Below are 26931 nucleotides of genomic sequence, written 5' to 3'. Positions count from 1 at the left end.
CTGCTTTTTTTAGCAATGGACTGTAGATATTACTGCATGCCTCTTTGGAATAATAATGTATAACATAATTTAGTGTTTGCATTATTTTCTTAATGTTAATTTGTGAGCAAAATGTAATTGTCTAATGAAAACCATCCAATAAGTATTTAAAGAAAAAATGCTTTAGAATATTTCAGGGCCATTCATTTCTTACTTTACTTGTTTTTTTCAGAATATACATATCTACATCTTCTGTTTAGCGTGGGGGGAAGGTATTTGTTTGTAAATTCCCCTTATCTTGCTTTTTCAAAAGGACAGATAAAAACATAAAACAAAATGTCACATACTAATGTGGCATTTGGGGGGTGGGTAGCTTACTGGCATTTGGAACTTTTTTTATTGCAAGAACCCTGCTATCAAAAACTATATGAGAGTTGTAATTCCTCATACTGTAATATTTTAATTAATATTTCATAGGGGGGACAAAAGGTAAATATCAGGAACTACCATCTTAATTAAGACCGATGAGGGAGCTAAGAATGTTCTTTGCCTTGATTTTTAGTCTTCAAAGTATTCAAGATACAAAGGCATGTTGATCCATACAGCAAACAGATTCACAGCAGCAAAGGCATGTTGATCCATACAGCAAACAGATTCACAGCCACTAATTTCTTTACAGTTGGCCCATCAAAATTGAGAATGCAAAATTCTGTCTGTTTTTGAAGTGCTTATCACGGTCAGTGTGCTGTTAATAGTTATGTTTCACTGCAGCAGCTAAGCCGTGATGAAACTGTTGAGTCTTTGCATATTGAGTATTTAATTTGTTCTATAGGAACTTATTCTATAGGAGATGTTTTTATTACTTCTGTTGAATCATTTTGGGCCAATTTATTGAGGCTAGGACTGACAAACTCTTCTAAAAGCAGTAACTGCTTGCTTCAATGCACAGAGCAATCATACACTTCCATTGCTGGTAGACAGTTGCTTATTAATTCTCAGTCAGGGAGTACTTCACCATAAGCTTTGGGGAACCTGTGGTAAAAAAGTACAGTGGTAGAAAAGAATCTGGAGTTATTTTCAGTTTTTAATGAAGTAAAAGAATTGTTGATTAACTCTTCACAGTTCTGACATTCTTCACTCTTTCCAATTTTGATCTAACATAGGATTGAAATGACTGCAAAATTCAGCTGTTCAGAACAGAAGAAATATTAGCCAGTTGTAAAAGTGTTAGTAACGTTATTGATAATGTTCTTTACCAGTTGATTTTGTTTGTACCAGGAACAATGCTAGTGTTTTGTTCTGTTGCAGTAAGCACCTTTTGGTTCACTTCTAATGTTGGCTTTGTGTATTGATTAAGTGGTGTAAACCCAGAATAACTAATGTGTGTTCTGGTCTTATGAATACTGCAAATATGCAAATGTCTCATAATGAACTGAAGTGCTCGCTTCTGTTCTCATATAGCTATAAATTCTTCCTGATACAGAGCTCTTTCCTAACCCGTTTCTGCTAAACAAGAGTTGTTGAATCATCTTTGTTTTCCAAAAAGGTATCTCTGAAACATTTTTTATACCAAGTGTTTACTGTAGGAAGCATTATTTGAGTCGGATTTGCTTCAGTCATGCAAATAAAACGCTGATCAACAGCTGTGCCAGTGAAATTGTCTGACACCGTAGCATTTAATAAGGGCCAAAAAATGTGCTGTTACCCAAAATGGACAAAGAAGTGAGATTCAGTGAATGCTATCTGAATGTTTGCAGTGTAACTTCTTAGAAGAGCTGTCAAAAAATTAAATCTCTCATCCCTTGAGATGCATAATAAAATTCATCAGGTAACCAGTTTGTTGTTATGCTTTCCAAAACTGTGTTCTGCTGGCCTGCAGATTTGCGGAGCCTGGTTGGTAAAACAGAGTGTTTCTGCCTTTTGGAAATGCTTAATAATCTCCCAGTATCTGTGCTTGCTTTGATATTATTTTTTTTCTGCATTCGTGCCTTCAATTTTAGTTCCCATTACCTTAGTTTGCCTGGATTAGCTTTCACTAGTAAAACACAAACCACTGACAGCTTCTTCTATTTGCTAGTCACTAAGTTTGTTTTTTTTCCAAGTATTTTTATTCAGCAGCATTATTTATACACCTGGAAGTTTTCTTTGTGGTCTGGCAACTTGCTGATGTTCTTTCATTGAGCTCTATGTTCCGCTCTGATGGTGAATCAGGTCATTTTGCTGGTGATTTTTTTCTTGGAGGCAACCAGAGTTGCCACTGAGAGAATCGGCACATTTGTTCACAGCTGATCGTGCCGTTGTGACCTGACAACTATTACCTGAGCTCCTGGTTGCAGTGGTGCATTGTGTATGTTTGGATGGGTAGGTGACTTCTCCCTGTGTGTTAGCTGTTGTCTTGCACTCCCGAACCTACATATTCACCTGTGGGTAGCTAAAGTTACTTCTGTATGGCTTTCCAAGCATGATTCATTAGTAACCTGAAGCAGTAGCGTCTGAATCTACAGCCAGCCAGCCTGCAGCTGTGCTTTTGTCAGAGATATCTGGACAGTGCTGTCACTCTTTAGTGTAAGCATCCTGAAAGTCAAGGAGAGCCCATGGTTTCAGCATCCGATGCTTTTGGTGGATACATAGGGGTGCTTAGCATTGTGGGGTTCTTCATTGTGTTGCTGAGAGAATGTCTACGTGTGAGCTAAAAGAAATGTGTCATTCATTTATCAACTTCCTTTTTGGCAGTGGTATGATAGCTTGTGTTTTATGCAGCCAAATGAACTTGGGCACTGAAAACTGTTGGTTTTTTCTTCCCTCTTGTTTTCCTTTTAACTCCACTTTGCCTACAGCTATTTCGTTTCAAGCGATTAGAGGTGTCTACTTCAAGGCAAACTGGTCTATTACGTATTCAGTAGTGTTCGAAGTGAAGACTAAGTTACTGTATAAAGAGGTGAATAACATTGTCAAGGAACAAAGGTCGGCTGCGGTGGTCTCTTAGGGAAACTCTGAAGTTTGGAGATGAGGTGTCTGCAATTACACATGGATTGTGAAGTTAGTGAAATTGGAAATGGGCCTCTGGTAAAACAGTCACTCAAATGATCATGCTATAAAATGTTTATAATCCTTGAAGCAAACTACTTTAGTACTGCTTTATTGCTATTTTTGTAAATATTGTGATAGCAGTTATCAGTTAAAGCTCAGAAAAATGTCGTGGCTCTCTAACTTGAAGCAAAGCTGGATTTCTGATTATTCAAATGTGGTCAGTTAGTGCCTTGACATACTCACAGTAGAAGGGTAAAAAGAAAGGAAAAGATCACCTGTTTCTAATTTGGTTATTTCAGGTTTTAATGTATTACTTTTTATTCCGATCACGGTAAGCATCCTTGTATCAAACAGTGAAAGTGTCAGACCAGGTGGAGCAGAAATTATGACAGAGGGAAACTGATTTCTCCAGTTGCCTTGAAATGGCAGCTGGGGGAATGACAGGCTTTGAAATGAGGAGCATATCTATAGTGCCTGACTTGAATTGTTCTAAACAAGGTATTGAGCAGAATTCTCTGCGGTACAAGCTGATAATTTGAAAATTTCTTGGAGTATGGTATGTTTTGCTTAACTAACTGCAGTCAGAATTACGCACTGAGCATGAATTGTGCATGGACCTGTTCTATCTTTGAGATTAATAACTTTTGTGATATTCCCAACCCTTTACATGCAAAACATGTGTTTTGCAAAGTACGGAAATAATTTGTATTGGCACTAATTAATTTTGCTGTTTTCCTTGAGGTTGTAATCTAAACAGCACAGTTCAGGGCTGAAAGTGGCGCTAAAACTTAACTTTGAATGTCAGTAGTTCCTGATTGTATTTTCAGGTTTATCCTTTTTTAAATAAAAAGGATAAATAGATGAAAAGATATCTGATAGTACCCATTTTTTAGAACACATTTCTTCTAAAAACTAAAGATGAAAACTTCAGAACTATGTCCTAGTTAAGCTGACAGTCTTAGCATGCATATCCCAACGTGCATGTGTATCTTTGGAGAACTGTATAGGCCTCCATTAAATACTACTAGATGCATGTTTTTGAAGACGTCAGCCTTACTTACGCACACTTTACATAATAATGATGCAGCACTGTGAGGTTTTAAAGCATTCATGAGAGGTTAGATTGTTACTGATTTAACAACTACTTTCTTAAGATGGATTTATTTCTCACACACTTTCATGAGTCAAAAAATGTAAGGTGATGGTTAGTTATTATTTTCCTTGCTGTTGTATTTGTTACCCAGCATTTCTGCAAAAAACCTATGTTGTATATTGGCAAGACTACTGAGCGGATATCTTAAGTTTCTTTGCCAGAATGTGCATGTATGTGGCATGCACAGAAGATGTAGCCCTCTGTTTAGTATAAAGGACTAGAGATGCTTATGTGTTACCCACACTTAAAGGACTTTCTCAAATTAAAAATTTGCATGCAACTTTGAAAACTGAACTGTTCTTTGTTTACCTTTGATTTCAGAGTGTCAATAGTATACCATGTCCTGTGACTGCAGTCAGAACTTTACCCACCTTAGAAGTTAAACAAGCAGAAAGGCCTTCAAGCAAAAGCAAAGATCCTCCTAGGGATGAAGAAAAAGAAAAGAAAAGAAAAAAACACAAGAAAAGATCTCGGACAAGATCTCGATCACCATTCAAGTATCATTCATCATCTAAGTCCAGATCTAGATCACATTCAAAAGCAAAGCACTCACTTCCCACTGCCTATAGAACTGTCAGGCATTCAAGGTGGGTTTGGAAACCAAACATATTCTTTAGAGTTCTGTGTGGGCTAACACTGAAAACAGTTTTGCACTTCTTCCATTATATAAGTGTCTTTGTACCCATTACAAAGGGTATATTCACCTTGAAGATAGTAAATAAATACCATCAAATGTGGAACGTCTTTGAAAATAGTTTTAATGAGATAATGAATTATTAATTTCTAATTACATAGTGCAAAATTTGTAGCAGTAGATGCTTTTTCACTCTGATCTGTGAAATACCTGTCTATAATATGTAGGAATGCAATTACAGCAGGAAGAGAACTTGCTAATAAGTCTGTGGCTGTTGCTGGAGTAAAGTAACCAGACAATATTAAGATAAGAAATAGAGGTAGAGAACCAGGTGGTTGAACAAAAAAGCTCAGAAAGAAAGAAAGCAGTTGGGTAGCATGTGAAAAAATATGGTGGATGAATGGCAGGAGAGATATGACAGGAATCCAGGAAGGGAGAAAACAGAGTTGATGAGGAAGGGAGACCGTAGAAAAATGTAGCCCAGTGCAGTTAACTCTATATTTGATCATTAATGAGATTAAATTCACTATATTAATTATCCAGCTATAAGATTATATATATTGTGTGATATTAATACTGTTAATTACATCTAAGACATTTGGGTCTAGGCACCTTTAAAGTTTATCATCTGTAAAATTTGTCATATCTGAATGCCCTGCCACATAGCAGTTATTGTAGTCAGTAGGAAGGGCTTATTCTTGAGGTGACATTCTCTGGATCATGCTACAGAACAGTGTTTAAGTAACTTGTAGTTCAAACGAATTGTGCATATAAATACTACCACAGCTATATATGTATATGATGCATGCAAAATCATACCTTCCTTTATTGTTTGTGGCCATGCCTATGACATATGCTTCTTCCTGAAAAACAGCTTCTAGCCCTTTACAGCGGTGTGACAAAACGTCTCATCTTATGTTTTCCTTGTGCATTTTTTTGTTTGTTTAACAAAGCGTCTAACTACACTAATATGAATAAGCATTAACACGTTACAACTTTTTATTTTATACTAGATTTTTAAGGTTAAATACAATACTTTGCTGAAGATATCTCTGCTCTTCAGAGATGCAAGGAATTAAATGAACATAACTTGGGCTGAAACGATCAATCTGACATGCTGCTTATTTGACTGCCTTTGGCAATAGGTGGTCATGATGCTCTATGTTTTAAGGCATGTTCCAAAATACTGTGTGCCATTCCTTTTCTGTGCTTATCGGCATGTAAAGGGAATGATGCTGAATGAAGCTTTCCTTGTTTAAGAAGTGAATGCAAGTCTTCTCAGAGTTAAGGATATCTTGGGGAAAAGTCTCCTCAGGTGAATCACTCATCTTTTCAACTCCCTGTCGAGCCATATCTTCACTTGAACCTCCCGTGTCACTTTATCCAAGATACATTGCATATATTTATCCATAATTTTACTGATATATGGTAAAACCAAGGAGAAACATTATAGTAATGCTAAAAAAAAAATTTAAGTCATCTTCTGTGGTACCTTGAAAAGGACAAAGAATCATCTGAGAAGATCCTTACCAGTACTTGGGTACGCTACTCAATAGGATAAAGATAATCCTGCATGTTGCATGAGTTTGCATCGGGCAGTAACCAGATTAATGGGAACTTCCAAGTTCAGTTTGATATATACGGAGATATGTCTTCAGTGACTTCAGGGAGATAAGATATCTGGTCCTTTATAGAGGCTTGAATACTTCACCAACTGGTCTACATTTGGTTCTGCTGGTGAAAAGACAAACAACAGTCTACTGAAGTCTACCACATACATAGTGGATAGTCTCATTATGTTTTGGTTGGTTGGGGTTTTTTTGGTGGCCATAGTTCAGCTGGTAGAGAAATTACACAAAAATCACCAAGAATAGTTAATCTACTGGAGCTAATCTTTGTGTGCCATCTTGAGTGTACCTCCTGGCACAAATCAAATAACAGACACATAAAAGCCTTAACATTGTGAATCAACACAACACCTGATTAAATCCGGTTGGATATTTCCTAGATCAGCTGTTGAATTCTACAACCTGAAAAGTCCAATAAGCTTGATGCTGGCTAGCTGAATTTTAAAATTGTTTCAGAACAACTGCACCACATCTTGCACTGAAAACATTTTGCACATTATAAAACTTGACAGAAGTTAGAGCTGAACAGGAAAGGGCTTTCCATCCAGCCTGCCTTTCTGTTCTGCGAGTACCAGTTTAAAAAAAGGTCTCTGGAGGGTCTCTCTCCCGTTCAGAAACCCATTGTTTGTGGGAACTTAAGGCAGTATCATCAGTGCTGAGTGGGTGCCCGTTCCCTTTGAGCTATTTGCAGGCCCTATGAAATGCTTTTAGTGGCAGTTATATCAGGTGGGAGACCTTAGAAATCTGAATGTACCTTCCTATCTATAGTATTTCACAAGAACATGGCTAAATCTAAACTTCTGCCCAAGGACCTCTTGTAATTCAACTGTAATGAATACCTTTCTCCTGCATCTGATACTTAATACAGTGACTGTATTGGTTTACTTTAATGTAGTTAGTAGAGACAGGCAAGTCTTATGCAGGATGCATCAAGTGTCTCCTCATCTGGAAGATGATGCTGTTCTGTTTGGCCTCAGCTAGAGTACTGTGTCCAGTTTTGTGCATCCTTTAGAAGGAATTGGACCAGCTGGAGGAAGTTTAGAGGGAATCATCAAAAATTTTCAGAATTAAAAAAAAAAAAAAAGAGTTGGAACGACTGTTTGAAGACTGAAGGAAGGTGAAGTGAGTCTTCATGTACACCAAAAAAGAGGGAATAGAACATTCTTCTTTAGTCCTTGGGGTTTGGACAAGAAGTAATGGATTTAAATTGCTAACAGAGAGACTAGAAAGCTTTTCATAGTGTCTCAGTAGTAAAGGTAGTTATTGCAGCTTGTGAACGCTCCATTGTGGGAAATTTCTGTGTCAAGAATTATAGTTTGGAGAATATTGAGTAGTCCTATTTCTTGAAGTCTTTTCTAGCCCTGCCTTTCTAATTAGGGTCCACGTGGTCTCACATTGTACAAGAAATGGTGATGATTGAAGGTTTGCTGTATTGAAGGTGTTTGCTGCGCCTTAACGTGCTCTCTGCATTTCCAAAATTAAAGCTCTTACTCCTGAAACCAGAAAATTTGTAGAGTAGTCAAGAGTGGGAGGCTGATTCATAACCCAGTCAGATACTGAAGTGTTTTGTCTCTCAAATGTTTAGGCAAAAATAATGCCTTCTCTTAGTAATTGCCAAAAAAAAGGCAAATGTTGTTGCCTAGCTAGAAGATATGACTGTTTTTCTTTCTTTTTTTAATTTGTTTATATATTTAGTGTTGATTCAGAGAAAATTATTTCCATGCATTGTCTTGTCTCATTCAAAACATGGCACCTTTCACATCTCTCTGCTCTTCAGTTTTCCCAGTGCTTCACCTAGAACAATATTTTTTTCCTAGATTCCCAAAACGTTGGATGTTACAGCTTACTGCTGAATGAATAGTTATGTAAAGAGTCATACCCTCCTGGGATAAAGTGTAAACTATTTGTAGAGGTTAATGTGTTCATCTTGTATTAAGTGGATGGTGCTTAGAGATAGTCTTTATTGCGTGGACATTGATTATAATTATACTAAGCTAAATTATACTGGAACATCCCTATTTTGAGTAACAGTGCTTTATTTGAATGTCTCAGTCTAATGTATGTTTGAGATTTTGTTGCCTTATTTTATTCTGTTCAAAAAGTATATTCTAACCTACAAATCTCAATATAAAGTGATTATTGATGCTTTATTTTACCTCAAGAGTGGACTGAAAAAAGCTGGAATTTTCCCTTTCTGTAGTAATTATTGGTCCAGTTCCTGTTAATCAAATAATTTAGAATAACAAACAAGATTTTTTTCTTAATAAACAAACTTTCATAACTTTCTTAGGGAGTAGCTTATTAGGTTTGAAGTATCTGTAGCTACGTAAGGAAACCAGATATATTGGCTTCATTGTGGCATGTGGTGTGCTAACAGCAATTCTCTGTATAAATGCATGTTATTTTCTGGAACAAAATTTCTGTACCAAAATTAGTCCCATAAAGCTCCTCGTATCGTACAGTTTTAATTCTAGACCAACATGACAGATTAAAGTTAAACAAAAGTCATGGAAACAGTAAACTATGTCCAAAAATGCTGTAAGGTATTGCAGCGCGGATTGCTTTGGAGCTGTTAGTCCCGAAGGGATAATTAATTATTACAAATAAGTACTTAATGTCAAAGACGGGGCACATTTGTTAAATCTATCTTGGAAAACAAACAGCCTTTGGTACCTTTCGATCATCTGTAGTAAATGCTTCATCAGTGTCTTTTTTTCTAATCGACTTCAAAGCACCATTAAAAAGTTTGATGTGAAATGTACCTGACAGTGGTGCTCTTTAAAGAAGTGTAGGTTGTCAGTCACTGGAGTTTTCAGTGTGCTGTTCTAGCTGAGAAGTTAGGTTTCACAGCTGGTTGGCAGTAAGTGTAAATAATGATGTTCATCTGAATCTGTTTTCTACCAGTAGATCTTTGTAGTACATGATGTAAGCTAACGATGTATTTGTATGTCTGTGTGGTTTGTGCGTGTATTTGAGAGGAGAGGAAGGGAAGCAGAGACGCTTGTTACGTACTGAATGATTTGGTTAGATGAAATTTGGATGTTAATTTTGAACTAGAGATGGAAAGTCTAAACTTCGCTTTGATATTGATCATTTTTCTTTATACTGTCTAGTAATAGAGTAGTATTAAGCCACATAATTTATCCAGTTAATGAGTTATAAACAGTAATTAGTAGTGGCATACTTTATTTACAGGTTACTTTTCAATAAGTTTGGCTAGAGTACACCTGTGTGTGTGTTTGTGTGAGACTTTTTGCCACCATGTTAGGAATTTAAGAGACTTGGAAGTAGCTGTTCTTTGTAAAAAAGGTTGTTTGGGGTTTTTTTCTCCTTCCAAACTGATTTTCTTACTGCTGAGACAGTGTCTGTTCACGTAGTTTTAATTCCTATTTTGTAGTGAGACATGCCAAGCTTCGTAACCCTTTGAACTTTTGGGACCCTACTAAACACAAGTGGTATTGACTTTAAAGGAATAGAGTGCCTTTTGAATAACAGTCTAATGAAAGTAATAATTGATGTATTGCAGTAAAACTGTTTAGCTGTTTTTAATTGTTTGAAGCTAATGGTGAAAGTTCTTAACATTTGGTGATTGGAAGAATGTTGTAGAACCACAAACGTCAGTTCATAAAAATGAAGCTAATGCCTTTTTCTTTCTGATTGTTTGGACTTTTTTTAGGCTGGTCCATATAGGCATGTTTCACTAAGGTTCAGCTTTTGGTTAAGGGACTGAGCCTTTTCAGGATTATAGTTAATACCAAAACTAGGACATTTTATTCTGAATGTGAAGTGTGTGCCTCCGTATCACAGACTCACAGCATCCACAGGGACACTGAGCATGGAGCCAAGTCTGAGCAGCTCATCAATGGCAGCAGCAACAGAGCGGGAAAATTATCAGGCAACTTCGACAACGAAAAGATTTGACTGCTGGAGCTCTTTTGAGGGAAATCCTGGTAAAATGTCAAGGTGTCTGACTGACCCCAAACTTTATAATCTGTTGGGTTTTTTCCTTTTTTAATCCTTCTGAATGGCCTGGTAAAGATCAGATTTCTAAGTGGCAAAGCAGTTAATTTGCAACACTTAACTGCCATTGTGATTACTTTTTTTCATTTGCAGTTGATCTCTTTTGTTGTAGGTGTAAGGGAAGTGGCTCAGTAGTGTGTGTGTATATGTATTATATATATGGTGCGAGTCTGCAGAAGATCAGTGATTTCACAAATGGCTTGTCTTTTAGTCACTGCGAATTAGGTATTTTCAAGAATGTTAATGTTTGGTATACGTGGAATGACATACCTATAATAAATAAATAAAGTCTTTAAAATAAATAAGCGAATAGAAGTAAAATTAATAGAACTATATATTTTAGTGAGAACAAAACTAACTGTTACTATCAGGAATTTTGGGTGGATTTGGGGTTTGGTTTTTTCTTTTTTTTTTTTTTTCCAAGCTGGGTCCCTGAATTGCCCCCTTCTCCATCTTCCCCCCTCCCCTCCATCTCTCAAGACTTTTCTCATTCCATTTATTTTGTTATTAAGAAATACTCAGGTTTTACTTGCACATCCACTTAATTCCAAATCATAGAGAAAGAGTTAAGCTCTTACGTTGATCTCTGATCTTAACTGGGCTTACTTTCTTTTTTCCGTCTTGATCTCTTTCTCTCTCTCACTTTTCTAGGAAAAATATCTCAAGTTGAAGTGCTAGTGCCAAACAACGCCGATCATGGGTTGTTGGTCACTTGCACAGGTGAAAATATTGGCTGTGCTAGGATTATTCTGCAGCATCAGGGACAAAATTTCCTGGACTTGTCAGTGTTGGAGATGCGCTGAAAACAAAAACTTGTCTTTATCTCTGTGATGCAGCAGTTTTAAAAACATACCCCTAATTTGAGAAGATAAGGTCAAGCCTGGCAATCCCAGGCTTCGAGCCAAATTGGACTTCTGCATACCAATGTTAGTAAACTCTGTTGCCACAAAAGGTGACTGGACTAAAGTAAAACTTTCCCGCCTACTAATACAGAAGTTGACATTAGTACACAATACCAAAACAAAATTGCCTTTTTTTTCCCCCCCGTTGAGAGTGAAAAGCAATGGATAACTACATCCTAAATGTCTTGGATGGGTAAGAAATTTTTGTGCAGCTGACAAGTCTTGGAGACTAAATACCCCATGTTGGTATAAAACAGGCATTTGAAAGGTGTTATATTTGCATTTGGTGACAGCACAATTCCACTGAAATAAAAGTAGTGAAATAAGTAACAAAAAGCAAACTTGTGGATGTTTTTTTCCTGCTCAGGTCACGATCAAGGTCACCTAGGAGAAGGGCTCACACACCAGAAAGGCGGAGAGATGAAAGAAGTGTTCCAACAGCTTATCGCATTAGTAATAGTCCTGGAAATAGTAGGAAACGTCCACGTTCCAAGTAAGTATACCCAGTCCTGGAGAAGGTTATGTCCTGGCATCGTAAGAGACTTTAAACATTGCCTGATGTGTTGTATACTCCCTAGGTAGAACTTATGTTTTTTATGTTCTGGAGCTTTGTTTTAATAGACAAGTACTTCTGTGGAGAGAAAAAAAAAAAAATAGAAGCACTCCTTCTTCTCTCATTCTTGCATATGTTTGAACACTAAATGTACAACCAAATCAGTGAACGTTAATATGCTACTGTCTCCTAGCTGTGAGAGTTCAGATTTTATTTGGACTTTCGTATTTCCTTCTTGTTGGGTCATTTTCTCATGCTCTGCTTGTGCAAGCTATATGACCTCTGCACAGAGGTCATATAGTGGTATTAAGTTATTTCTACTGGTATTGCTTGACATCTCATCATATCTGCACAAATAAGGGGAAACTCCAGTTTAGCACACGGTATGCTTTACATTTAGCAATTATTTTACTGGCAGAGTGGAAAGTGAAATATGTATCAAGAGGTGCCTTTTTTGAGACAACCTTGCATATAGTCTCTCTGAACCTATTATAATCAAAATTGCATACCAACCATTATTTCAGCTCACCAGTTGCAGAAGAAAAACATCTGCAAAGTGTATGCCCAGAAGGCTTTGAAATGTTTTGTGTCTCTAATGTTTTGTGGCATGTTGTGTCTTCAACATGCAAGGAAGTGAAAATTTTTCATGCTTGTATGCGTACACCTAAAGTGTACACAGAACTCAACACACTGAAGCTACTAAACTGAGCATACAGAATTTTTCTCCTCATCGGTGAAGATTTAGTCTTTAACCTGTTTCTCCATATCTCTTGCGGAATAAGAAGCAGAGAGATCACTTTCAACTTTATGATTATTAAAAAATTTCTATTGTTTCTTGAGATAACTTTCCATCTCTTGACAGCCTTTAATTAATTGATGTGTGGTATGTATAATTGAGAACTTCATCACAATACTTCACCTGATTCAGTTTTTCGCATTCATCAACTGGAGAGAAGAGAGACTTCTGTGGAATTCAGCATGCAGATTTGGTTAAGCAGAAAAGATATGGAAGCTTAAAATGTTTTTCTTCCTATAAACATACAGAAGAATTTTTTCACAGACCTGTGCTATTTTTAATGCAATGTTGGTGTGTCTGCTGCTTGACTGTTCAGCATTTTAAGCTATAAATTATTTTTAGAGTTATGCCACTCCAAATGGTAAATTATGATGACAGTTGTGAAACAAACTAGATTTCTCTTTAAACAGTACTGTTTATATAGGTGGAAATTGTAAACTTTTGTTAGACCTCAAACAGGAAAATGGAATGCTACACAATAAATATGGCAGTAAGTGCAAAAAATGTAGACTGAGGAAAGAATATTGTAGTTAAACATAGGTGAGGATATTTTGCAGCTCTGTTTGCAGAAGCCTAGTGTTTCAGCCCTGTAAGGACTGACATGTTAAATTTTCAAGTAAAAACGTAGATGCTGTGATGGATCAGTTTTCATCTTCAGTTATGGAGTACATTCTTCACAATGGTGTAATGGAAGCAAGGTTTGGGTTCAAGGTCTGTTAAAAGCTAATTAGTTTGCTTGGGCTTTCTATGAGTGAGTAATGTATATTTTGCCTGATAGCTGAGAGCAGATTTCAATCTTACATGGCAGCAGTCAGCTGAATGTTTTTTATTAACCATAGTTACACGAAGAAGTAGGCAAGCTTTAGAATCCAGTACAGTCAGAGGACTGAAAATTAGAATTAATAAATAGTGCAATGTTTTAAACTTAGCTGGGACATTAATCTGATATCAGTCATGATGCTGAATAGCTAGCATTGCCTGTAAATTTTTAGGTGTATTTCCAGAAGAAAATATGTAAGAACTAGGAAGCTATGCTTTGTCTTGTTTGGGGATTACTGGCTCACTGCTTGTAGAATGAGCTGTACTTCAGAATAAATATAACAATTGTTTTCAGTTCTGCTTATCCTATACCTCAGTTGCCATCATAGTCACTTTAAAAAGTCTAATGTAAATTAGTGTTTTAACCTGACTGCAGTGAATTACTTTCCACAGAGAATATGCATAGTTCTTTTATTCCAGCTTTTGTACCTAGAAAAATACTAAAAAATAAGCCTAGTTTTAGCAAATGGATTATTAAAAATAGAAAATTGATAGACACATTCATTCGGCTGTTATGATGTTTGTTCATCGTAATCTGAGATGAAAAACACTGAAATAGCTTACTGTAAAATATTCTTCTTGCATGATGAATGTTTGCTGAGATTTTCAAGAGTTAAGTATGAAATATGTTCACAGCTTGATTACATTATGATGTTTTAAGAAACTGAGCAATTACAGTACATAATTAGCTAGTCAAGGAATAACCGACTTGGTAGCTGCTGTTTCTTGTATAGTCATGAAAATGTTAGAGGCCAGCAGAGCTGTGGGCTTTTTCTTCTGCCACTTAATGATTATTTATGCAAGAAAAGCATAAGGAGGTTTTGCAATTTTAAGTCTTGAGTGTTAAATTCTATATAAAAATCAGATATTTGTATGATAAATTCTAAGCATCAGGGTTGTACAGTATTTATATGGGAATTTAATATGTTCTAGTGTAGCTGCTTTTAAAGTAGCAGATTCCTAAGAAAATCGAAATAAAGGAACCATACTTAAAAGACGATACTTAAAAGATGGCTCAAAGTTTTACAGTGTTTTAAGATGTTCTAGAAGCTTCAACAACATTCTTCTGAATAGACTTCTAGCAGTGCATGCTAGAGAGAGATGCCTACAATGAGGTATTGCCTAACTCTAAGGCATTACTCTAGTAATTCTAATTACAGTAATATCAATACTGGTATGTAAATCATACAGACATAAATTCATAACCATGTATACAGATTTTGATAGTTCTGTCTCTAGTATATTACTAATTGAATTGTCTTTGAGCTTAATATTGCATATGAGGAGGCTACCTCTGTTTTCCCCTTCTGTCAATAATGAACACATCAGGTACCCATACGTCCTTTATTCCAGCTCTCATAGTGACAAACATTTGTGCATCTAATTTCCAAGTCATAAACGGTTTGCACTTAAAACATGTTGCTAGGTCTAGGTTTGTTTGAGTGGCATTACAAGAGCTTGTTCATAATTTTGAGCCTGCGGTTTGTTGCATTACGGATTGGATCACAAGGAAAGGGGTAATTTCTTTTAAAAAGCAAACAAACAAACCATGGATTTTCCCTGTAGGTCTTTTGCATAGCTATGATTCCATGGTTTCTTCATTTATGAACGAGGAAAACTGTAAGGGATATAAACTCTTACAATTCTCATTATATTCTAAGTGTCTGATGTTGTTTGGGAAGGAACTTCCCTCTAGCAAAGTTGTTCTGCAAATCTCCAATGAAAGGCTTTTCATTGTCATCCTTCAGACTATCAAATACTGGCCAGTAATTCCTGTGTACCCATGAAGCAGCATTCCAAGTGAAAAACTCAGGTACTAGCAGTTGGCTAATGTAATATGTTAAAAAGAGCTGCTGAGAAAGTATTTTGCACAACCATAGAAGTGCGGTATTGGGGTAAGACTCTAATGCTTTCTGAATGCATGAGAAGTATCCTGTGGAAGAGCGCTACATAAGCTTTTAGAAGTGTGAAAAGTAACATCAACTGAGCTGTGTGATATTGCTTTAAATATCCTTCAATAAAATATTTTCTTCTCACAGAAGTCCCCATGAAAAGAAGAAGAAGAGGCGGTCTAGATCACGTACCAAGTCCAAAGCTAGGTCTCCTTCACCATCCATGTCGCCAGGCAAACCATCCACACACAAAAATTCTGTACATTCAACTAGTGTCTCTCCTGTGGAGAGCAGGGAATCCAGCCAGGAACGCTCCAGGTAATGTGCTCTTTTACTGTAATACTGCAGTGCTGATGTCTCTTAACTGTGTGTCTTTTGACCTAACTTGTATGGTGAGGAGCTCTGTGTGTGTATAATGTGTGCATATTAAAAGTAGAAGACACGAGGAGGACAGCACTATGTGCATCAGTCTAGTGAAGACATTGGATCTCTGTTGCCTACTGGAGTAAACATCTCGACATACTCTTACAGTAAGACTGGTGCAGAAAATTCTGCAACCTGATTCTAAGTTAGAAATTGGAAACTCTCACTACATGGGATAACTCTGAAGTAGAATTTTAATAAAGTGGTTTGAATTGTATTGTGCGTGCAAGATTCACAATTAAATCATTTCTACAGAATATAGAACAGTCCTGTGTAAAAATTCCTGGGCTGTTCAGATTTCTCTGTATCAGTTGTATGAGTGACTCTTTTGACTTTGACTTATCATGGCTTCTAGTTGAATGAGAGAACTGTTGACTAACATATGAGAGACTTGTACCCAAATAAAAGCCAAAATCGTGATGGTGAGTGAAATGCATTTTTAAAACATTTACTGTAAATTTCTAATTCTAATTTTACGTTTTTTAGGGGAGTTTCTCAGGAAAAAGATGGCCAAATCTCTTCAGCAATTGTGTCTTCAGTGCAGAGTAAAATCACTCAGGTACAAACAAATGAATTCAGAGTATGTTGCCTAATTAAGTGTGTCCATCATATCGTTTTCTTCTCTTACTACCTTGTACAATTCTGAGCTTTGCATATGATATAGAGACATGTTCGTTGTCATTCTTAATCTGTTTGCTTGCAAGAAAAACAATTTTGTTGCTTCTCTAGCTACTGTCCTTTCAAGTTTAATCAAGACTCTAAAGACCAAGCTAAATTCATTATGCTGCAGTATATTTACTGTTAAGATATGAAAGTTCACATTATGCTACAATACCCCAGTTACCAATAGCAGGTATTACTGAGAGCCCACCTTACCATGTAGTGCTTTTAACAAGTTTCGTGGAAGAAAGAAGGAAGGAGAAATACCTTGGCAAAGGCTAAGTTTGTAGTGTTGGCAGTAGAGGAAAAATATGTCCTCTTGCAGACTGAAGTAAGTGTATGCTTTGCATTAAGCAGTATCTTCAGCTCACTTATCTTATCCTTGTTGCTGTTTATGTCTCTGAACTATTGTTGTTATGATTTTGTTGATATATTCAAGTTTGCTGTGAATCATGGCGTATTGGGTATGTGCCTCTATATGCTGTGCTGTAATCTAAATGCATTCAGCTTCCCTAATGCAGTTTTAAGATATCCAACCTCTGTCAAAATAATTCCATTCCTTTTTTAAAAGCTACTGCATGGTATCAGTCTTTAAAATTTTTAATTTCACTCATCCTCTTAGACTATTCATGCATATTTAACTTTCTTTCAATTGAATAAGCCAAGTTTAGAGGAGGAAAGCTCTTAATTATGCTTTGGAAAATTTACAAGATAAAATCAGAGTTGCTTTTTATATTCTAATTTTTTTTCAATGGATAAATTACTCTTTCAATAAATTAATATTGTTCAAAGATTTAGTTCCGCTAGGGAAATAGTGGTAGTTGGGAATTAATACTAGTAGACTAGTACCTTACATACCATATTTGATCCATTTTCGATGAGAAACCCAAACCAAAAATGTTCAGGAAAACCGAAAATAGCAAGTATAGGCAGCAGAGAAAGAAAATGGAGTACTAACACCATAGCACTTCTTAGGCTACCAAACAAATGCATGGAAATTCCTGGTGTGAGAAATGAGATATGAACTACATCGTGGTCTTCAAAGTAGAGTAAAAATCCCACCCTTTAAGAACATATACCCTTCAGACAAAGGTAATTGGTTCATGCATTTCTTGGGTTAAATATTGCTTATGGCATAGCATTTGCTACTTAAATATTAGTCTGCTTGCTTGAAGTGCAGCTGTAAGAGGAGGGAAGATTACTATATTAAAATACAGTTCTTAGTTACTATTTGCAAAAAGTAAAAAAGAGGAATGAAAATTTTGTGAATCTGCAAGATATTTCCCAACATAGATTGGGCCTTTAGAGATAAAAAGACGCTAAACTAAAGAAATGTAATTTACCTAATTACTAGTAAGATTATTTTGCTGCCAATGTGCTGGCTGACCCTGACCACTTCAGTATCTTTTCTCATTCACATCCTTCCATCTGTAAAGTGGAATAGTCATGCTGAATTCCCCTATGAAGTGTTTTGAGAGCTTCAGATGAAAAATGCTTTAAAAGAACTAAGGCTTTTAATTTATTTATATTGCATTTGTGAAGAAATGTTTTAAGTAGCTTTAATTCGTTACTGATACACACTTTCTATTTTGTGATCATTTTTTGCAACCCAATTATTCGATGCCGTTTACATGAAATTTCATTTCCTTTTGTAATGCTGTTCCCAGTGGATACTCAGATAAGACGGAGAGTTGCTATTTGGTTTCACAACAGTCTTAATGTTTCAGTCACTCTGTCATATGTGAAAATACCTCTATGTAAATGTTTGGCTCAGGTTTACAAAGCAAACAAAAAAAGCTTTCTGTTATAGAGTAATTGTTAGCACTCTCTTCTTACCAGCTCGCTCTCTTTTTTTCTTTTTCTTTTTTCTTTTTTTTCTTTTTTAAACCTTCAGTGGTTAGTAGTTGTGTGTTCATTGCAGTTTTTGTGAAGTTATGGTCATAGGTTCTTTCCATTTCAGTTGACATGATTTCTGTGTTTTGTTGTATAGAAACTGCTCTAAATATTTATGCAGAACACTTTGTAGCATTGCAGTAAAAACAGACTTCAGTTGCTGTCATAGGAACTTTCTCCAAATTACTTCACTCATTTAGCCTAGGGACTGTTAGTATCTGATGATCATGAATCTAAGTATTCTCTGTTACTGGATCATAAGCTAACCCTTTCATGCAGGTTTCTGCAATCACATGCTTTAGGTCTGTTCAAAGCCCAGATGTGTCTGATCATTTTCCTTTTATTTTCTACAGGATCTTATGGCCAAAGTGAGAGCAATGCTTGCAGCTTCCAAAAACATACAAACTAGTGCCTCCTGAGACCTGTTGAACTGACCGTCAAGAAATTGTGGGAAAAAGAACAATATTAAAAAAACTGCCTCATCTCAAATGTACAGTTGAGCTTAGCTCACTTGGTTCACAACTCGTCTAATATTACCAGAACTCGAGGAGCTAAAACCTATCTTTCTGTATAGAAGTGTCTCCTTGAAATTTCATTAAACTTTTTCAGCCAGAATATCTTTGGAAAGTTTTTGGTTTTTGTAAATTGATTTTTTGACTAATTCTTCAGTAACATTTTATGATCAGCAGTCTATATGTGTATATTTGTAAATACCATGTTTCTGTGAAAGAAGTATTACACAATAATAAAGAAGGAAACATCTTTCATTAGCTAGAGTTTTTGTGGAGTCCTTAATTGTTTGTGGTTGACTTTTGTTACAAATTAGTTTTCTTTTTCTTTAGTACGTTCTGCTTTTTAAAATAACAACTGTCCAGCCTGCCTGACCACCTTAAGCTGAGAAATACTTTTTATCTTCCTTCATGCACAGAACGATCTAAGAAGAATGCTTGTTTGCTTGGATGTTAGTAGTGGACAGTTTTTGGACAAGGGACATGATTTTCTGTCCATCATTTAGAAAGATCTCTGAGCCTCCATTTGAGGAGTTGACCCTTTGAAGTCAATAACTAATGTTCAGTAGCCCCTTTGTCTTAATGTGCCTTGTTCTCTCTAGTTAGCTACAGAAAAGAGACTATACTTTTGTGGTCATTCAGTGGGCATACTTTACAGAAATCCAGCATTATTCTGATTTAACATCTTTCATACAGTTGAGAAAGATGCTTACTAACTTACGTTTTACTGACATATACCAGTTAACACTTTTCAGAAAGCTTGTGGCCTCAGTATAATTGCACGTTTGTTTATTATGCATTCTTTGTTGTACACTGAGACTATTTAATTTTTTAGTTGAAATACTCTTAAAATGAGTACAAAAAGGCATGTGTGAATTTTTCCCCAAGCCTGCTTTAACTATGAGGTTTTGTAATAGTTGGTGTATTCAAAAGGTGCCCTTATTGGCAGTTATCTGATTCCATAAAGAGTGGAATCAGGGCTTTTAATGACCCCTGAAAAACTCTGTGATCTGTAATCAGAAAGATTATGGTTATAGTGACTCATGTCCTAATTCTCTCAAATTTTATAGAGAGTAGGTGGAGGTTGGAGATGGATTAGAGAAATTAACGTGGTAAAGTTTACGCTTACTCATAGACTAGTTAGTAAGTTAACTACACAGAACTACACAGATTAATAACTCCAATACAAAATCTTTTTGTTCAAAGCAGGGGGAGGAGAAACAATGCATTGATATAATTCAAGCTTTGAGTAACATGATGGTCAAAATGCTAGTTGGTATGCCACTTGCTCGTGCTCACTTGGAATGTGAGAACAATATTTAAACCATTGGAAACAATAATCAATCAGGTTTCTTTTCAGGTTTTGGCCAGTAATAATTAGCAGTTTACACTCCTACAAACAATATAAAATGCTGTGTCTGATACAGAGAAATTTCATTGTGCACATAAATTGTGATGAAACAGAGCCATCTAAATGGTAATGTAGAATCATGTTATCCACCATTTACCTAATTATTTCAAAGTTATTTGCAATGTTTTGACTAGGACGAAAATAACTTTCAACCAGTGCAAGAGAGAGAACATTTTCTCTGTATGTGTTGATGAAACAGTACTAGTAGACACAGATAAAAAAGAACATAAAGTAAATTTCGTAGGCAGCTGTTGTAGAATGTTGTGCAGCGTTAAACTTACAGCAGCTATGTTTTTGCCTCCTAAATGGAGTTAGAAGTCTCACCATGGTTAAATAATTGGCAGCTTGGATGCCAGTTGTTTGTCATGTAATAGGAAAAAAGCCCAACTCTTTGATAAAATAGACTGGGCAGCTTGTTTTGCTGCTGCTTTGCAGATTTATTCTCTTTGGGAAGGTTGTTTCTTTAATGACTTCTTAAAATATTTTCCCTTCCTGTGAGCAAGTCTTTTTTTTTTTTTTTTTTTTTTTTTTTTTTTTTTTTTTTGTCTTCCCCCCCTAATTCCCTTTTGTGGTATGAAGTGAGATGGAGCATTTAGTGCCAGGAAAACGTAGATTAAACTGCATTTTTATACACTCTTTATTGTTTACTGAGGTTTGTTTGCATTTAGCAGTCTCTCATGGGTAGTTGTATTCTCCAGAATTTAAAAAGTAGTAGTGTTTTTATTGTGTTATTTTTTCTCTTTCCGACCAGAATGGACATTTTCACCATATTAAAGGGGCTTGAACTGCTTTATCAGAATAATTCCTTTGTATGTATTCACATTTAGAAATTGATGCTGCTTTTTTAGTCTGTCTTCACAGGCACTAGCTGTGGTGTAACTGCTAGTAAATACAGCATGGAGCTTGCGATACAATCAGTACAATTTCTGGTGTCTGGTATATCAGGAGAATGTGTAACCAATATCAGGAAAGCGTCATAAGAACTTCAAACTGGAAAATTTTCAAATTTCTCTTTTCCAGGTATGGATTTGCAGTGCAACCCCTGGAAGAGACCTCTCTGTGGACCCAGTTACAGGACCCTGCCTGAGCATCTGGGACCACAGGCAGCAGGTCTGGGATTTGCAGAAAAGGAGAATTGGACTGCATCTCACACCCCACCTCCCGTCCATGAAAACCGTACATATTCCATTCCTTGCGATGTGGCCGCACACCAAGGGGCCTAAAGAGGGGCTGTATCACCTGGCTATATTGCCAGAGTCTTGTTTCTGATGGGAAATACATGAGGTTGCTATAACGAGGAGTTAAGAAATTGGGAGAGCTTCAGTTGGAAGAAAGTGGGCTTTGAGTGGTCATGAGGAAGGCACTGTGGCAGCTCTGAGTTGTCAGCAACTAGTTTTAATTTTTCAAGTTTCTCAGTTTTGTGGAAACAATATAATGTGAGATTGCTTTAAATTCAGATACAGTAATTTAAGCAACTCTTTAGCTGTAGGTACTTTGAATCATTTCCTCTGTGTGCGTGTAACAAACCAGAAGGACTTGGAATAATAACGATAGCTTTCCAAAGCACTTTGGAAGGGCCTTTTTGTCTGTAATGTGCTAGCCAGTCTTTCCTTATTGTCTTAGGAGTTTCAGATCATAGTTTTGAAGATTAAAAAAAATTTTTTTTAAACTTTCTGTTTATACAACAAAACTTTATTCTCTCTGTATTCATGCAGAGTAGCCTGTCAAAAACTTTCCGCTGGCAGAAAGATAGTAGGAGCTGCTCAAGAGGTATCAGTTTTTCCTCTGTGGAGATTCAGGTTCAACTGAGATATCAAAAAAGTACTTACAACTTTGTTAAGTTTTAAACCACTAAATCATTTGCAGACTTGGGTATTTGTAGGTGTTATAGACATACTTTCTCAGTGACGGATAGCTTTATGAAACAAAGCTAATAGGACAAAGGCATTGCTACAGTAAAGGTAGTGTGTAGCCTTAAGTTCTCCACCTTTCTTTGTCAAATGGAAGTGAAATAGAGAAGTGTTAGGTGCTTGTATACACCTATCCTCCAATCCCTGTTACCAGTTTCCTTCAGAGCATATTTCTCAGTACAGATGACTTCTTCACCAGCTTTGCTTAATCTGCCCATCTAGGTATAATCTTCATAGTTCAAGAGGTGGATTCATAATAACTTGTATTAAAGATGCTCTAATTTGAATTAATTAGATGTGTTCAGCAGCTTCCTACTTGGCTCTTCAGTCAGCTGGTGGGTAACCCATTAATAATAAAAAAGTTAAAATCATTTGTTTTTCTACAGGTGAAGAGACCTTGCTTCCACTTGTAGGGCAACTTCTGTCGAACTGAGTTAATGGTTTGGCATTGAACAATTTGGCTCTGTCAGGAAGCTGACAGCCATTGAGATGTATCTGCGGTCACTTGGCATTGGTCATGATTTCACATCTATTGTCACTTGTAACTCTTTGTATCACAACATTTTGTTTGACACCAGTTATTTTGGAACATACACTTTCTCACTTGTATACTTCATGCATTACAGACAATCAAATCCATACTCCATTTTTCAATGGGGCAACAAATGATAGCATTTAGAATTCATGTTTTCTTGGATTTAAGGCAATGTCTGTTATCTTTTGTGAAGCAATTTTATTGCAAAATCCTATTTAATTAAATTTCTGCTTAATTAATTTGCCTTTATCATCTATTTGTCTTCTCGTGTCCCTGCCCAGCAACTAATTATATGAAGCAAAGAAGTAAAAGACCTGTGGACTGATGTTAGTAAAAAGCTAAAGCACCTTCTTTACTAATTTTTCTTCTGCCTCATGATCTGAAAGCATGAAATACAGTATTGCACTGATCTAACATCCTTATTTTCATCTCGTAAATTAACTTGGCTATAACTTTATGAAGATTTGCTTGAAATTCTCCTAAATGCAGCCCTTAAAAGTTGAAAGCTCAGTGTTTGAATTTTTTTTCTGTTGTGATTTCAATATTAACATGTTCTGAATATTTTGTTTTGCTTTTAGACAGATCCTTTCAACACCAAACTGTAGTTTGGTTAAGTATTACCTGTAAAACGAAAGGCTTTATTGGAGCAGTTGGTTGGAAACTAGTACCTGCCTGCATGTTAATTAGGTTTCAGTCTTTCTGGTGGCCAGCTGGTGTGGTATTGCTTTTGTTGTTCTGTTTGAACCATCGAAGGATTCTTGATAATTCTTGATGCAAAGCATGTCTTGGATTTTTGCCTTAATTTTCCCTGCTCAGGATTACACAGGAGGGGAACATAGGTACGGAAATACCCTACTGGATTTTGTATAATCTTAAAGCAAGTCCTGACTGTTTATAACAAATCCACTTTTACCTTCCAGTGAACTTGAAACTTCCATGGTATTAATTTAATATCTTTCATTTGAATGAAGATGATAATCTCTTGGCAACAATTAATCCTGAACATGTAGCATGACAAATATTACAAAAAGCTCTGCCAGACCATTTTAAAAGCAATGGTGATAATCTACCATTTCTGGATCACTGCCATACTCTCCTTGGGAGACGTTCTATGACTTGTTTTTTCAGATAAGGACAAAATGGCTGCACATCTAGGTGCATGCTGGCAAACTCATTTTTTTTCTTTAGACTGAGTATTAAACTGTTGATCTCTAAATAGAAAGCGTGATGACTTCTTGATGATGTTTGACAGTGTTATAAATACAGCTGCCTGGTAGGGTAAGAGAAATCCCAGTATGCAAGACTGGAGAAGGGCAGATGCTGACTTCCCCAGACAAAGTAGAATGGCAGATACGATATGTTACTTCACTGACACTGGTGTAATTTGGGGATCCAAGCTTTTCCTTGTCCTGTTTCTTGTAAAATAAATTCTAAGGATGTATTCTACCAGGGAGAAGTCCCGTATATGCTCATATTTACTCTATTAAAAAGTAGGAGGATTTGGGCTTTCTTGTTAAAATGCAATCCAAAGATGTTTATCTGCAACTTTATTTATTAGGTTATGGTAGCCTTGGTGACTGTACGACTGTCTGCTAAATTACTGCTCTTGCTTGTTATAACAGCTTTTTTCCTTCAGAAATGCTAAAGCCTGAAAAAAACTAAACTGATCAAGAAACAGGTCAGAGGGTTGGCATCACAAGGAAGGAAACAAAAGTAATCTGTAATCTCTGCTCCTCCTTTCTGAAGCTCTAATAATCTAATTCATTTTCTAACAAAAAATGGAAGGGAAAAATTCATTTTGTAAGGACTGATGAAACGATGAGTATTTTTCCACCTTGAGTCGAGTAAGTGTGAGAAGATACTTCAGCCTTTAGCTATTGAGACAATCAAAAGTACGCTGTCCACAGGTCTTTGAGTGCCCTAGCTTACGCACAGTGAAGGTTATAAATCGCCAAGTACAACGATTAAAAGATTTTATCAAAATCATAAGATGTTGCCTTAAAAAAATGGTGGGATGGGTGAAGCCTGTGTTACAATGGCATTATTACAGTCCATTTTCAGTAAGGTGTCTATGCTGCAGGAGAAGTTAGAAAGCTATATGACCTTGACCTCACCTAGACACCTTCTCCCAGTGGATACTCAACACAGAGTGAAAAGGCAACTGCTCCAGAGCTGTATTTCTAGCGGGAAACCTCTCATTCCCTTGGATTCTTATGGTAGAATATGTGGGATTTAAGTGTAATGGTATAATAATGACAGACAGAGGAATAAAGGTTCTTTAGCTGCCCCAATCTATTGTTTTATATTCCCAGAACAAAACATTTCATGTATTTGCATAATAAGAACCCACCAGTTTACTCAGTTGAATCATGAATTGTGAAAGCCTTTGAGTTTGTAAGTTAATAGTTTTCTCAAAATTGCCATTGCAAACAGAGAATAGACGATCATTATTCTTTTGTGCGGGTCCCTTATCTGTTTGGGTTCACACCGTCCCTGTGAGTTGTGCTGCAATTTATCAGTGGGAAGATATTTCCAGCTCATTTGTGTTCTCTCTATCAGGGCCCTGGCTGCAGTAATAGACCTTAATGGTCCTGGCCAGCCTCGCATGGGACCTTCACCCGCAGCCTCTGACCAGAGGCTCCGTTTCAGCTCAGCGCCTTCGCTCTCTGCTAGGCTGGCTGTAGCTGGGCCCATCTCTAGGTCCGTCGCAGCCATGCCTGTGCCTGGCTATGGACCCTGTTGACCTGGACCCTGACCCGCAGGCTGATTTCCCGGCTTGACCTCAGAGCTGCCTTGTCACCACACGCCTGTCTGGCGATCTGGACTCTCGGCTGATCCCAGCTGCCGTTCCTGGGCCTGCCCTGCTTGCTTGGGTACCGTGGGGCTGTCCCCAGGCTGGTGAGGTCCCTGCCCTGCCACCTGCATCATCGCGCTGAGCTCCCAGCTCCCATCCTTCAGGGAGCAGTTGGCCCTCGCTGCTCCCTGGCTCTCGTTGCTCAAGTCTAACTCACTGGCTGGTGTCGTTGTCCAGAGAGGTTTTGGAGTCTCCATCCCTGGAGACAGTCAAAACCTGACTGCACACAGAGCTGGACACCCTCCTCCAGCTCATCTTGCTTTGAGCCGAGGGCATGGATGCAACGATCTCCAGAGGTCTCTGCCAACCTCACCTATTCTGTGGTTCATGTTTGCTAACGCTCCAAGACTGCCCATCTTAATCAGGGTGGAAACGACTAGTTTTGCCTCCGCTCTGCATATTCTAGGTGAAGCTGCCCCTGTGACTCTGGAATAGCTTTGCAGAGGTATATTGAGTCCAAAGGTGAATGCCCTCTGTCTTACCACAACAGGCAGTAGGAATTGTCTGAAAGACTGAAAAAAGCCAGTATACTAAAGTAGTTTTTATTGAACTCCTTCCTCTTCATAAAAGAAACATTTAAAAATATGATAATATGCTACATAATCTGGGAAACTTCATAGCTGAATGTTGGCAGCTTCATGATCCAGTTAAAACACTCCCTGAACCCACACATCCCATTGCCAAAAACTTCTTACACTTTAAACCTTTGTACGTCATGTAACAATTTGTCTTCAGTTGCGTCTTCTGTTTGTGCTTCTTGAATGGGTGTAAGCTTGTCTGATGTTTTTTAATCAGGAAATGGTAGAAATTGACAGCTTCAAGCTGTCATTGCACACAAAAACATTATGAGATGTATCTATTAATCCTGCAGAAGGAGCATGTTAAATTCCCGCTGTTCGTAATCTCCCGTTGGAACCAATATTGTCTAATGACTTTAATGGTATCGCACTTGGCAAAAATTAAACACATCTTTCATCCTTTCCTAAAGCTTTTTTTTTTTTTTTAAAGCATTGTAGATAAGGAGAAAAAGTGGACAAAGAGTAATATTATATGTTGAATTTAAGAGAATACTGTGAAAATGAGTGAGCTATGCTGGCAAATCTGATGGCATTTGTCCAGTGTCTCTTAACTGGCAAAGAGACGTTCACTCAATTCTGACAATCTAATGATTTTGATGACACTGTGATAGTTTTTTGAGCATGGGTACAGTAAGTGGTGTTGAAAAGCTGTTGTTCTCATACTGTGACAGTGAAAATTTGCTGGATTTTAAGGCCAGTGCAACTTTGCCAACGAATGAAGTCTTATATCTTTAGAGGCAGAAGCAATTCTG

At 36.9% G+C, this 26931-nt stretch overlaps 1 protein-coding gene across 3 annotated transcripts in view; it reads left to right on the top strand.

The window, feature by feature from the left end:
- Positions 1 to 19158, top strand: part of SFSWAP (splicing factor SWAP) — a 49764-nt gene extending 30606 nt beyond the window's left edge. Inside the window, exons 14-19 of one of the 3 annotated variants that reach the window (XM_050906375.1) lie at positions 4484 to 4749; positions 10232 to 10387; positions 11714 to 11839; positions 15554 to 15724; positions 16316 to 16388; positions 18736 to 19158. In XM_050906375.1, coding sequence (XP_050762332.1) covers positions 4484 to 4749; positions 10232 to 10387; positions 11714 to 11839; positions 15554 to 15724; positions 16316 to 16388; positions 18736 to 18801 — 858 coding nt within the window. In that variant the 3' untranslated portion in view covers positions 18802 to 19158. The remainder of the gene's footprint in view (positions 1 to 4483; positions 4750 to 10231; positions 10388 to 11713; positions 11840 to 15553; positions 15725 to 16315; positions 16389 to 18735) is intronic. The other 2 variants (XM_050906376.1, XM_050906377.1) reach the window with 2 other exon arrangements.
- Positions 19159 to 26931: the final 7773 nt, after the last annotated feature.

This window comes from Gymnogyps californianus, chromosome 16 (assembly GCF_018139145.2).
Source record: "Gymnogyps californianus isolate 813 chromosome 16, ASM1813914v2, whole genome shotgun sequence".
NCBI lineage: Eukaryota > Metazoa > Chordata > Aves > Accipitriformes > Cathartidae > Gymnogyps > Gymnogyps californianus.
The sequence above is the reverse complement of the archived record's forward strand: the minus strand, read 5'-3'. Positions and strand labels throughout refer to the sequence as shown.